This window comes from Citrus clementina, unplaced genomic scaffold (assembly GCF_000493195.1).
Source record: "Citrus clementina cultivar Clemenules unplaced genomic scaffold, Citrus_clementina_v1.0 scaffold_3, whole genome shotgun sequence".
Classification (NCBI taxonomy): domain Eukaryota; kingdom Viridiplantae; phylum Streptophyta; class Magnoliopsida; order Sapindales; family Rutaceae; genus Citrus; species Citrus x clementina.
In genome coordinates this window covers 32616146-32631300 of record NW_006262339.1, presented here as the reverse complement: position 1 = coordinate 32631300, position 15155 = coordinate 32616146, and the positions used below count along the sequence as shown (strand labels likewise).

Genomic DNA, 15155 nt, shown 5'->3' with positions numbered 1-15155 from the left:
CTAATGCTCCAGCGCTGCATAGCATATCCTCAATCTCCTGATTTCTTGACTGAGTTTGATCAAGTAATGTAATATCTAAAGGTGTCAAGCCATCAGAATTCAAAGAATTTATTTCAACTTTGCAGTTCAATAAACTCGTTACAATCTGCTGGGACATGTGAATACAAAGTCGTTAGGTAGTTTTGAAGTTAAAAGAGTGGGTGTTTGATATTTGGAATAAGTTGTTTGATGAAATGCTTCAGAGAAGCATTTGATTTGAATTCTACAAGTTATCAAGTAATGATTGAATCTTCATCAAGTGTCAAAATCAAGGGCTATGATTTCACCTAGTGTATAACTTGTAGAGCAAGAACACTCTAGGTTGATTATATTAATTAAGGTTGCAATGTCATGTGTAATACTGTAATAAGACAAATATCATATGATATCTTCTACATCATTTTGTAATGTAATGTAATTGATTGAAAGCCATTGATATTAGGTCTAGATGATGAAGGAATGTAACAATATGGTACAAAACTAGAATAACGTAATGAGACATGTTTAATATGGAAAAAATCAATTCTTTATTTGCTTGTGAGTCTGTGTTTAAGCTATAAGATGTAGTAGGAAAAAAGACATCAACACTCATAAATTCAGTAAATTGATCATATAGAGACTGATTGTTTTCAGAAATAGTCCGACATTACCCCTTTTGGGGACATGTAAATCATTTTCACATTTAGAAAAGTCATATAGACCCCTAAAGTTTGGCAAATAAATTGGGTTTGTGTATCCTAAAAGGTGTATTTATGATTATTTCTAAAAATAAGTAGGTTTCATAACTATTTCACTAAACCACAGGGGTCTTTTGTCCTTTTTCTGATTTTCACACTCTTAATGTAGCATCACGGCAAAGAAAGAGAGAATGTGGGAACTTAGAGAGCAAATTAATTATGGCTTAGATCTTGTTGTATTATATGCTTGCAAAGAGGTCTTTATATACAAGTCTTAAGTAATATTGCTACTATAAGGTATCCTAATCGAATGAGAAGAAACCATACTTAAAAGGGAAAACATAATAATATGTGCATGATTATCTTTAGAAAAACTTACTCCTAATCTAATTAATTAGGAATCATCTACTCCCTAAATACTTAGAAAACGGTCCTAAGTAAGTTAGGTGTGAGTGAGAGCTCTACAGCTCACAAAAATAGAAGGCGCGACACTATGTAATATACAAACTCTGAAACTTTAAAACAAAAAACAGGTGGCAATATCAATAATGTAATCACTCAACCGATTTTTTTAGCATATTAATTCAAGCTTGCCTGGACTTGATTTTTTGATGTTGCAATGTGTAGCAGAGTGCTGCCATCCCTATTTTTCGAGTTGAGGATTCTTTTGTTGTAGCATTGATCAGCTTCTTTAAGGCCAATGACCGACGGAGGGCATCTTGTTAGGACTTGAAAAGCTTCAACCTTATCGTTTTTCAAAGCAATATGAAGAGCAGTGTCGCTTTTATTTGTCACATCTTCAAGAGATTTCAGACAAACAGACAAAAATTTCTCCAAGAGATACAGGTCTCCATCTTCAGACGCATGATGCAGAGGAGTGATGCCTTCCCTTCCTTTAACACGAACGAGTTCCGGATCAGTATCTATCAACTGAAGCACTGTTTGAGTTTGACCATTTTCGCAAAGCCAAGTGCATGGGAGAGAAGCCATCTTGGTTGGGCTTCTTGGCAAATGAAGGCTTTAGCTTAATAATCTCCATTGCCAATTCATTATTGTCTAAGTATTAATGGCTTTGTAATTAAATTCATACAATACAAATTGTTATAAGATTTTATGAAATATCTTTAAATAAAGTATTGTTGAAATAATATTACTGGTTAATTACATTTATTTTAATGTTATTACATATATTTTTAATGCTAAATGTAAAAGCAAAAAAAAAAATGTAAAATTGTAAAGTGATAGAACCAGTACATAACAATTTTAATTCCAAAATTAATTATTTGTATTTATCAGTTGATTAGATAAAAAATAATTTAAAGTATGAAGAAATATCACAACTTGCAAATTATTTGCTACATAATTACTTAACTATTAAAATTAAATTAAGGGTAAAGATTATAATATTAAATCAAATGATCCCACCATTGAATGTGGGGTTTTTATCCAACATAATATAAATTTTCTTTAAAAAAAAAAATCCACATTTACTTGCAACCTGAAGGTTACCTGTTATTATTTAAATAATTAATTTTTTTTATCCACTATATCAAATGAATGGTAGAGATTAAAACATTAAAATTCAAGAATCTACAACAATTCGACTATTAATACTATAAAAACTCATACAACATTATAAAGAAATCTTCATTATTAATTTGTTAGATGATTTTAGAGAGAAATATTATATTTTAACAGGCTTCTGTTCCAATAGAAAGCTATAGCCATTTTCATATTAGAACTCCATGACTTCGATAATAAGGTTATCTTTTTACAATTTGTCCTCAATTAAATAATTTGAGGGTTCAGCTACGGCGCTCCTGTATATGCATGGTACCCTCAACTTTTTGTGCATTTACAATAAGATCTCATGGAGAAGTGGTTTCACTGGTGGAAGTTTAATTGGGTTATTATTACTGCAATCTCTTGGATATCGAAATTTCAAAAAGAAAAATAAAAATTTTAAATTTTGACATTTAAATCATCACTAAATCTAAATTGCTTAAAATTTAGAAATAACTGGACAATTATATAGAGAGAGAGAGAGAGAGGATAGTAATCCGATGCGGGACATCAAAGGTCCACCACGCGCAGCCTGCAAAATTAAAAAAAAAAAGAGGAGGATAAAGGGCGCTCCCACCACGTGCAGCCTGCAAAATAAAAAGAAAAAAAGAAAAAGGGCTCCATGAGCCGCTGGATATATATACATATACATATGTATGTATGTTCTACTACAGTATTTTAGATCTGCTAATGTCTGGAAAAGACACACACACACACACACATATATATAGAGTGTCAAAAGCAGTCTTTATTTTTTAGATCAATTGCTGAAACTCTTTGCTGATGAATGAAAAACCTGATACATAGGTTGATGAATCAATTAGGCCAGGGGATGTTGCGATTTATTATGACCCAGCAGAGCCTTTTGGAGGCCTGTTGAAGGGTTCATCAATGAAGATCCAACAGCGGTTTCCTCTCTCCAAGAAAACGTAAATATATATGCTACATGTGTCAGCTTTTTAATCTCATCAAACATTGCCTTGTCTTCTTTTATTGCTATGTTTGTGTGTTTGCTGTTTGTTGATTGTTTTTCTTCATATATTGCCGTAAGTATTTTGAATCAGCTTTTCTTCTAACAGACTTTTATAGGTACAATTTTAAGTAGCCTGTGGGTGGGAGCATCAAAAGCCCAATGATATTGATATTTCATATGTTCATAAAAATTTGTTAAGAATAAGTTGAGTCAACTAATTGATGTCAGATGCCAAGCTGGACAAGCTGCTGGAACCTACTGGAAGATTGTAATGCAAGTTGTTAAAAGTTTTTTATTTCCCACCAAATTGTTATGGTGAATATCAGAGAGTGTGTATATGATTCTGTTACACTTGGAAAGTTCCAGATGCATATAGTTTCAATCTCTGTTTTTCCTCTCTAAGTCAATAAATTTTCCTTCATTTTCTTATCAAACAAACAAGCATATAGTTTTAATTAAATTAACATCATTATATTCACAGTCACGAAGGTGAACAGTACAACTATCAGATACAACAAGAGTAATTAATATTACATTGAAACATGCGAAGACCTTACAAAATGAAGCAAAAGCAAACGAACATAATTCAGAAAATACAGTACACAAAAGCACACCTTCTTACGCAAAATAAAACCAGCAATATTACTTGAGAGGAAGTGTCACACTAAGTAGATAAAGCCAAGCCAGCAGAGAACATCAACAGACCAACGGACATGTGTTTTATCCATGGCAGCATATTGGCATTATAGCTATTTTTCAGCATCTTTCATTATCTTATTGAGGAAGCTTCTATAATGTTTGAAAACGGAGCCCAAAACTTGTGTAATCCAGAAGCTTCGTCTAAATCGAATCTTGGAGAAGTCCAGTTGTACAAATAAACAAATCCGAAAGACGATAAGCATTGAAAGTGAGGCAAGTAGCGACACCGGGGTTCTGCCAACCACTAACAGGCAAAAGCAAATAACTAGAGGATATACCAGAGTAGCTGCGGAGCCATACGGGAGGTGATAATTAATCACCAGCATAGATATAAAAAATGCTGTAATATTTGAAAATGCGAAAAGTGTGGAGATCGTATCACTAATGGCTTCAGGATATAATTGCCCCGGAGCGAATAGAATCTTGTCACTTGTTGGGATGCTGCTGCTGGTTCCATTGCTCACACCAAAGGCCGTTGCATTTGCTGTTCCTGATTGGTTTACTGATGCCCATACTGATGCCCACGTCGATGCCGATGTCGATGATGAGTGTGATCCATTAGTGGCAATAGAGTTGGGGGTTCCAGTTGACTTATTTCCCTCAAGATCGTCAGACGGGGTAAGCGCTGCTTGGAATGTGGCTGTCGCGATTAGTATAGCAACCACAAGTAGTGCGCTTCGATTTTCATCCGTAATGCGCTGTGATGAGCGGTAAAAGAACAAAAGCACCTTTCGACGACATGTCAAACCTTGTTTTAAGTAACCTGCAACGTCCCTACGAGGAGGAGGGGAGGACTCTTGTCGGCCGCCAGCTTTGCGCACCATGCGTGTTACTTCTTTAAATTCAGGTTTCCCTCGCAAATGTTCTTCTACCATGTCCATGGGTGTCTTATCGCCTAAGTTCCGAGCATTTATTTGATCACGTGCTCTTTTAACTAGTAGCCTCACCAACTGCAAGGATATATTTATATATGCATGCAATTAATAATCATGAAAATATAGGGACTAACTGAAGTAAAATTTAAAAAAATTTCATGCCTTTATTTGACTTTTGGAGATTGTGATATGCAATAAAGTGTTGCCTTCATCGTCCGTCCAGTTAAGGATATCCTCCATATCGACATATCGAAGCCATCCTAGCATGCACTCAACGGCCTCCAACTGGTCATTTTTTGCAGCAACATGCAAAGCAGTCTCTTTACGGATTGTCACCTCTGTGATGGACTCAGGGCAAGCCTCTAGAAGTTGGCATAGAATATCGACATTTCCTTTCTCAGCAACATAGTGTAGAGGCGTTACACCCTCCCTTCCTTGGACACGAACAAGATTTCTGTCCACATCTATGAGCCGACGCACCATTTGGGTATCTTTCTTCTGCAAAGCAAGATGCAGGGGACTAAATCCATATTGGTTTTGCTTTCTTGCAAATGATGGCTTTAACCTCATTATCTCCAGGGCAAAGTTGACATGCCCCATTGATGCTGCTATATGTAAAGGAGTATCCACGAATGGTACTTCGTCTATCTGATCTAAAAGATATGCGTCCTCACATATTAATTCATACAAGGCATCAACATTTCCTGTTTTAGCAGCCTCGTTCAGCCTCTGATCCTTACTTCTGAAGGACATTAAACAATTTTTGAGATGTACATAGTATGAAAATGCCATATTGTTTTTAAAAAGATAATCGATAAATGGACTGTAATTTAGTAAAAGAGCAGTGTTCCTGTTACCTCGATAAATGTCTATCCTTGTCGGTAGTAGGAAGTGAAGTTGCCTCTAGTGCTCCAGCTTCCCGCAGCTTTGCCGCAATCTCTTGGTTTTCTGATTTAGTTTGATCAAGTAATGAAATATCTAAAGGTGTCAAACCTTCCGAATTCTGGGCATTTGTATCAACTTTGCAATTCCATAAACGCCTTACAATCTGCTTTGGATGAGCAAATTCATCAATTTAGACATCATCAGGAAGTGGAAATAGCAATAATCTGTCTAATCATCATTCAACTGAATTTTATTTGTGAATTTTATTTGTGACCGTATATGAGAGAAACTTTAATGAAGTAAAGATGTAAATAAAATACAAAAGAACACATATTTTAATTTATTCAAGATTTTCTTTTTATATTTATTAATGGCATCCTTACTTTGTTGAAATAAAGATAAGTTCATTAGATACTATATATATATATATATATATATTTATATAGTCCTTTTTTTCATGCAAACACTTTCATTTTTTTCTCATGCGGATACGTTATTAAACTATATACAGGTATGCTATTAAAATATATGGCTTTATAATGAATTAAGAATTATCTATATTAAAGCACGTGATTTAACGGCATGTCTATATTAAAAAAGAAAAGACAGCATGTCTATATTAAAAAGGAAAAAATGAGGGTGCCTGCACCTCATTGGAAAATTTCTATATATGTGTGTGTGTGAATTCGAGCTTGCCTGGACTTGACTTTTGGATGTTGCTATGTGTAACAAAGTGTTGCCATCCCTATCCTTCAAGTTGAGGATTCCTGGATTGTATTGTTGAGCTTCTTCAAGGTCAAACCACGGTGGTTGTACTGTTGTTAAGGCTTGATCAAAAGCTTCGACGTTATTGTTTTTCAAAGCAATATGAAGAGCAGTCTCGCCTTTATTGGTCACATCTTCAAGAGATTTCGGACAAGCAGACAAAAATTCCCTCAACAGATGGATGTCTCCTTTTTCAGACACGAAATGCAAAGGAGTGATGCCTTCTCTTCCTTGGACACGAACAAGGTCCGGATCAATATCTATCAGCTGAAGCACTAACTGAGTTTGATCATTTTGCAAAGCTAAATGCACCGGAGAGAAGCCATCTTGGTTTAGCTTCCTGGCAAATGATGGCTTTAGTCTGATAATCTCCATGGACCATTCAACATTTCCATCCCTTGCAGCAGCATGCAAAGGAGTATCGACAAAAGGTTTCTCGTCAAAGTTGTCCAAAAAATATTGATCATGTCGAATTAGCTCATACAAAGCATCGATATCCCTCACTTGAGCAGCGGACTCCATCACCGAAATTAACACTACGAAGGTGGCACTTCAATGATCAAATATTCTTTGTACTACAGAGAGGAAACTGGAAAGTTTTAACAACTGAACAAGAAGAGCAATTGAAGAAACCCAGCAAGAAATCATATGCTCAGGAAGCAATTTTTTTCAAAAGATTCAATATATATATATATATATAGCTTCAACAAAAATTCTTTTTAGAAAGTGAGGACTAGGAACAAAATCAATTTTCTTCATGTTTTGTGATTGCCTCTATGAGGTTTGCCTTAAATAAGAGAATTCGTGACGTAGAAATCATGACGTAGACTCGAAAATTGATTCAGATGTATGAACATCAATATCAATGGTGCTTCGTGTGTATTATGCTATTTATTAATAAAAGGTACTTTAAGAAATAATAAATTGATGGATATTTTAAAATATATTTCACGTACTAATATTTGAATACTTGTAAAAAAACTGAGATGGGATAAAAAAAGAAAAAGAATAACTACATTCCAAGATTTGGGAAAATAGTTACAAAAAACTCTTTAAGTCTTAAAAAAAAGATACAAAAACTTTTTTTTGCCCACAATTACTTTTGATTATATTAATTAAAAAATTGATTTTAAAAATTTTTAACTAACACAAATTTTATATAAATAATATAAATCTATTTGGTAGACTAATAATATTAAATTATTTTTAACATTTAAAATAATATTAAAATTTTAGATTATTATATTTATTTTAATAATATAATTGTAATATTAAAAAGATTTTAAATAATCTTTGGGTTAAATAGATTTTACAATTTAAAAAATCTCTCTATTAATAATATTAAAATTAACTTTTACATAATAGTCAAAATAATTTTTATTTTAATATTTTGTTTCTATTTATTATTAAAAATTGCTTTAATATAATAAAAGAGGTCTAATAGATTAAAAATATTAAAATATTTTTAGATATTAAAATTATTTTGAAATGTATATCTTATTACATTTATTTTAATGTCATATTTCTATTCATTATAAAATTTTAGAGTTATTTTTCTTTTTAGATTTATAGAGTCAAAAGGCATTATGGTCAAAAAGAGTTTTGGTGTCCTTTATTAAAAACTCAAGAGTTTTTGTGACTATTTTCCTAAATCTTGGGATGTAAATATCATTTTCTATAATATATATATATATATATATATATATATATATATATATATATATATTGGTTAAAAATAAAACGTTAAGCCCGGCTTAGTTTATGCACTTATTTTTTAAATAAATTTTTATGACAGATGGAAAATGAGAAGGTCATTCTCCTTATGTCCTTCCAGTTCAACGGTAAGTCAACTGGAGTTATTTAAAATTAAGAGCGATCGTCTTATGTCGTTTCGAGGAAAACAAAAAAAAAAAAAATTTTCTTAATCTGTTTTTTCAGAAAGCTTTGGTGGAGGTAATAATCAATAACAATCCTAAGGCTTCAATTATTGCCGGCTTTAAATTTAAATAACTTAAACGATCGCTCCCCACTTCACAGCTTTTCAAGAATCTGATTCACTATATCAAAAAGAAAAAAAAAAAAAAAAAAAAAAAAGAGGATCTGATTCATGTTCACGTAAAAGCAAAAGTTGGGGGTCCGGTATGTTTTCTCACTCAATAATTCACAGCTAATAATTTGATATGAAACCATTGAAATGTTGACACGTGGTCAACTAAAGTTCGAGTGATGTTATCCAAATGGAGAAAATAAGGAGATTGTGAATTTCTCCCAACAGTAATGAACATTTATTATTTTTTCTTATTATTTTTATAATGGATAAAAATTCCTCTGATAGTATAAATTTATAATATTATTTTTATTTTTAATTATTTTTTTATTTATATTTATTATAAATTAAATAAATCACATAAATATAAATTAAATAAAAAATTAGCATTAAAAATAAGAAATATATATTTTAATATAAAAAATTAATAATGAATTTTTTTCTTGTACTTATTTATTTTGTAAAAATTTTCTTATAATAAATATATAAGAAAGTTATTATAAAATGATAAAAAAATTATTATAAGAAAACTTGAATGACAAATAAAAATTTATTATAAGATAAATAATAAAATATTTTGCCTATACTTTTTACATTTACTTTTAAAATATTACAAAATGTTTATTATAAGAAAATGTTTGCAAAATAAATAATTACAAGAAAAAAATTTTATTATTAATTTTTTTGCTCATATCAAAACATATATTTCTTATTTTTAATACTTAATTTTTTTATTTAGTTTATATTCATGTAATTTATTTAATTTATAATAAATATAAATAAAAGAGTAGTTACAAATAAAGATAATATTGTAACTTATACTGTCAATGAGATTTTTATCATTTTCAAAATAACAAAGGGATAAATGGTATATATTAATTACTGTAAAGGAGAAAGTGGCAATCTCCCAGAAAATAATCCCAAAAAAGATAGACTTAAGGTTTTTCGCTAAGTTAAAGCATTAGTAGTAACTTGCAGCCCAGACCCCTCTTATAAATATTCATATTTGTACAAAGTGGTTGGGTTGTAAATTACTCACCCTGTAATTTAACTGGACTCTAAATTTACTTATAAAATCATATAACTTAAAAAGAAAGTGACAAGATAACGTATTCATATTATAACGTCATATGGTTTAATAGTTTATTATGTTTTCTTTTTATTTTTTCCATTTTTTATTTTTTTTCAAAATTATAGGTTAAACAACGAATTAGAGAATTCAATATTGAACTTAATTTTTACGAACAATATATTAATAGAATTTATTTTACATTTTTATCTTTTTATTCTTTTATTTAATAAATATTAATTTAATGTTCAGTAAAAAAACTCAACTCAACTCCTAAATTAACAACCACCTCACGTGCATCTCGTGTTTCCACTGAGAACAAAAAGTCTTAAAAAAAAATTAAAGTTGCTAAAAGAATAAATGACAAAAAAAATCATTAAAAAATGATAAAAAAAAAAGAAAAAGAATTCACCTCCCTATCAACATATGTTGACTCATCTATTCTGTACTTATCGGCATCTACACTATAAATTGACCTAAACACCCTCAAAGACGACGACGACGACAAAAATAATAATAATAAACTAGAAAAATTCAAGATACCAAATGCCCATGTTTTAAGAGATTCATGTTCCATTCTCATTTTAATCCTCCATTTTCTTAGCTAGTTCATATTGATTTCTTCCTTATATCCCAATCATAAATCCGTACCATTGATCTCGTGATTCATTTAACCAATAATAATAAAAAAAAAAAAGAAATGTGATAATTAATTATAAATAATAAAATAATGTACATGAAACAAACTATTGTACCACTTTTCTTAAACATAGTAATATTGGTAACTACTTATGCACGTGAACATGATTAAAATCTAAATCTCTTAGTTTAGTATAAAGATTTATTAATTAAACTAATTAGAACTCACTAATTTCATAGTAGTTCACTCTTATTCTTAATTAATTTATTTTTTTTTAAAAGAGATCCCTATTCTCAAAGTTATTTTTTGTTTATGAAATCCTAAATTGGGGAGGATCGAGATTTGATAAACCCCTTTTGATTCTAACTTCAAAAAGATTAAAGGTTGTGTAGCAGAAAAGCCTACAATTAATGTTCAAGAAGGAACAGGGCGATTAGAGTACTTCTAGAAACTAGAAAGAGATCCCACTAGCATTTTTGGTTGTAGCAATGAAAAAATAGATTCAATAAAATGATCCAATGAAATAGAATCACATCAATCAATCACCAAAGAAAGCAATTATTTTCATGTTTCATTGTTCTCAAAATTATGAGAACTAGAAGTTGAAAAACAATTCAAATGGTAGCAATTAGGAATCTTGGTATAAACCAATAATTTTTGGATGAGACTCAGAAGCTTAGCCGATGCTTTCTTTAGTCGTTCAACAAAGTTCACATAAGAGGAAAGGCAGGAGGCCAAAAAAACTTAATAATAATAATAATAGCTGTCTTATTCGACTTGCTTACTAGCTGCCTTTCTAACTAATATCATAATAATAATATAAACCTAATTAGACTTGTGAATTTAGAATTCTAAACTGAGTACACGAGGCTCGACGAAATTTAACTCTTTTGATTTCGGCCTTGCTCCTCTTTTATTTATTTATTTTAAAAAAAAAATCTTTTTTCATTTAATAAAAGATTGCATGTGTTAAATAGGAAACAAAAATACTCAATAAAAGATATTTTACTTTGCTGCTTAACAAAGGATTACAAGGTTGTAAACTAATATAATTAATTCCTAAGAGGGATGTTATCTCTTTATCGCCTAACTTCGTCTAATATATCACTTTATTAGTAAATTTTTTTAATAATTATATTTTTACAGTTTAATATTCCAACTATTACATTTTACTTGCTAAAATAACAAAATTTTAATAGAATTTATACTAAAAGTCTGGTTTACCCCTAAATTGTGAAAATAGGTTTAATCTTCCAAATCAATAAAAAAATAAAGTTAATCATACACAAAGAGATAATACTTTTATCAATTGGTTGTTTTATTTATCCAAATTGATCAATTGATAAAATTGTAAATATTATAATACTTCCAGCTTAATAAACTAAAATTCTTGAAATATCCATGTGACATCATTAATTTCTTAATGGACTTAACTGTTTGGTGGTAAATAATAAAAACTGTGAAGAAAATGGTTCCATGAAAGAAAGCAATTTAAATCACTTCTAAGCCAAGTAGATTTCAACAAATGAGGAAATAAATTAATAATGTAAAAGGTAGAATATAGATGAAGATGACACCCCTGCGCTTATACAATAAAAGCCCTTCACCCTGAGCTTATACAATAAAAGCCCTTCACCAATACCAAAATAATTAAACTGTTATAGGTATGAATAACAAATTACACTCAAATTCGATTTTGGGGTCAATGCCATGGCGATCTTCATCAACAAGAGCCAAACTTAACATTTCGGTACAAAACTGATCATCTGGCTTCGGCCACAATGCCTGATTTGCAGATTAGAATGAAAAAGCAAATCAATGATCCATATAATGTAGCGAGATTAGAGTTGTCTCTTCAACAGTGGATGACTACGATAGACAGTACGCTTATTGCACATAAAGGAAACAGCAAGAGTACTTTTTAGTTTACCTTGTGATAATATGTAATGGCAGCAGAGAAGTTATCCTGCACAAGAGACCCAAAAGAAACAAATTCGCCACCATAGACTCTAGCAGTTTTTTGAACGCAACGGTGAAGATCTGACAATGGTTTTTTAAACCCTAAGCTGCAAATATTAGATGCATCCAATAAACTAGTATTTGCTAACAAATACCACTTAGATCAATTTGCTAACTACTCCTCACATCAGCAGAATATTCATAGGCACACAAGTTTTCATTGAAAATGAATTAATAATAAATCCACCATACCTGCAAATGGTAAGTGTAAGCACAACCTGCATAGGTGCTCAAACTTCTATTCGACAACATCAGCGCTCGCTCGTAACAGGATATTGCCTCGTGATATATCCTGAAACATGATAGATTCTAGAATCAGGTTCAATAAACAATAAGTCAAATGTATGTTTATAGATTAGCAATACTAGAAATAAACCTAAACCCACTGCCTACTAAGAAGGAAAAAAGCAAAAACATGAAAAAAAAGTACTATTCCATAAAGATAAAAACATATAAAAGGGTAGCATATGAAGTAGCCAGTAGAGAGTAGACCAATCCATAATCCGGCATATCCTTATTTAAACTATTTGCATCAAGTCCTTTTAGGAAGTGCTACAGACAACTTCTACGGCTCCTAGTAGTCTCTCGAGCTTACTGGGCAAAGCTGACCATAAGCAGCCATGACGGTATAAGGAAGGTTATACTTCTTTCTTATATCTTCATGCTGCTCACAATCTCAGACGATGCAAACTGAAAAATCTTACCCTATGCTGGAATCCCTAAAATAAAATGCATTTATCAAGATAAAGATGATCCTCTATTTGAAAATTTAGCCAAAAAAAAAAAACAAATCTAGATATCTGAATGATATTTCATGTAAAATTCAACAAAAACACAATAAAATAAAGGATAAATATCCTGAGTAGGCAATAGAACAAGAAAAAGCAAGTGAGACAGCCTATTCCAATAAATTTAAACATACTTTAATTTTCTGTAAGCATGTGCAAGATTCACCACAGTTGGTTCCCACATTTCACTTAAAGAGGACGGAATGTGCGCCAAGGTCTTTTCAAACCACCACACATTTCAAATAATTGCTGGTCAAACTGGTGATTGGGAACTCATACAAAAGCCATAACATATAACAATAAAAAGAGCACAATTCCTGAAAGGCACCATTTGGTATTGAGTTGAACAACTATAGCTTAAAAACTAAAGTACTAAAGTATTTGGTAAACACCAGTTGTTGTAGCTTGAAAGTTAACTTGATTTGATTTTACGCTTGTATGATGAAAACTTTATTATATCTTTACTAATTTTGTCAAAATTATTATTTAAAAATTATATTTACTACAAGCTATTAACTTTTATTTAATAGTTGTAGCTTTTTTCCACAACACCTGTAGCTTAAAATCTACAACACCTCAACACCAAACAAGACCTAAGTTTAAATCAACTAGAATTTCATATCCTTAAGTAATAATATTATTAAAAATGAAACACTAATAAAGTAAACGGATCAACAGAAAACAGCAACTCAAGTGAACCAAACATCCTTCATGTGGTAAGCAACAACACCAAGTTCATTATATACAAGTGGATCTGATGGGCATATGTTCTTTGCCTGCATGAAAAACTGGAGAAAGGACAGCTAATCAGAAATTCAACAATATATTCAAAGAATTATGACTAAGAGATTTGGATAAAGAAGACATTATTTTGACAACAAAGGAAAATGGACGATATGACCAAAATTCTAATTACACAGGTCTCAGAATCATGAATAAAGATTGTGATTAGCATCTGTTAGAAGTTGTCGCAATTAAACAAAGAGGAAAGAAGTCGTATTCACATTAAATCCAAAGAGGAAAATGAAACCCCCAAGACAACATCAACTAGCAAATCGTATAGACCAACATCTGAATATCCAACAATCAGACTTCATATTGCAAACAAACAACCTCTTAAGAGTTCTCACTGAAATCTAAAGAGAAAAATGAAAGGCAGTCTATATTTAGAAGAAGGTAATACACCTGTTCGGCATGCTTAAAGCTGTGAGTTCGCATGTACTCCATTCCAATTTACAAAGTTGGTAAATGGCACCTGGAATAAGAGAACATCAAGATTCAACCTGTAAAAAGACAATTCATAGTGATAAGAGTACTCCCACAACACAATGCATACCATCACTAAACAATAAACAATGAAATTCATTGATCTTTACGACCATAAAACTACTATGACAGTGTGGCTTATTATCAAAATAGAAAGACATTACAACAATGCCTTGGGTCGATTTAAGACTATGTTTAATCAACTTACAACATTTCTCAGGAAGAAATATGGAAATCAAATGCGAAGCATTCATCAAAAGTTTATATTGGTAAAACAGTTTATTAATATTAAATCAAAGGAGAAAAAAAAAATCTTGGTTGATAACCCATGAAACCCAATTTTTATAGTGGTAGCGCACTTGAAACAGATTAAGCTGAAGCAACAGAAATTTCATGGATTACATGAAATCAAGATGAGCAAAATCAACCAAACCCTACCCTTAAGATATCTTTCAGAGACCAAAAAAGTTAAAAAAAAGAAGCCAAAAATGAAATTCTAAAAGTGTTCTGAAACTTGCTCAAAAGCAAGTTAGTGGCTTTGTCCTTGTCCTCATTGCATGAATATGCTGATCCAAGGAAAAGAAAATCAGAAAGGTACAGAAATGAATAAATAATGCTAAAAATTACCCTGGAAACAAACAAGCAGCAGTGCGATAACCCAACATTGCTTGGTCACCCTCTTCTTGAGCAGCAAAAGCATTTCCATAACCTATCCAAGCGGGGGCGAATGTCCCATCAAGATTTGTAGCCTTGCTGTGGTGAATAGAGCCAACAAGAAATTAAATTTCACTAAATAACATTTCAAACCTCATATGAAATCCACAAAGGATATATTAACAAGAGCGACAAA

At 31.2% G+C, this 15155-nt stretch overlaps 1 protein-coding gene and 1 pseudogene across 1 annotated transcript; both read right to left on the bottom strand.

The window, feature by feature from the left end:
• Positions 1-4982: 4982 nt before the first annotated feature.
• Positions 4983-6998, bottom strand: LOC18046527 (ankyrin repeat-containing protein BDA1). The gene is made up of 3 exons (XM_006442393.2): positions 6408-6998; positions 5684-5874; positions 4983-5568 (listed from the first exon to the last, which is right to left on the bottom strand). The coding sequence occupies exons 1-3, from the start codon at positions 6996-6998 to the stop codon at positions 4983-4985; spliced, it is 1368 nt and encodes a 455-aa protein (XP_006442456.2).
• A 4884-nt stretch (positions 6999-11882) lies between these two features.
• The window catches only part of LOC18046526, a 7228-nt pseudogene continuing 3955 nt past the window's right edge, over positions 11883-15155 (bottom strand).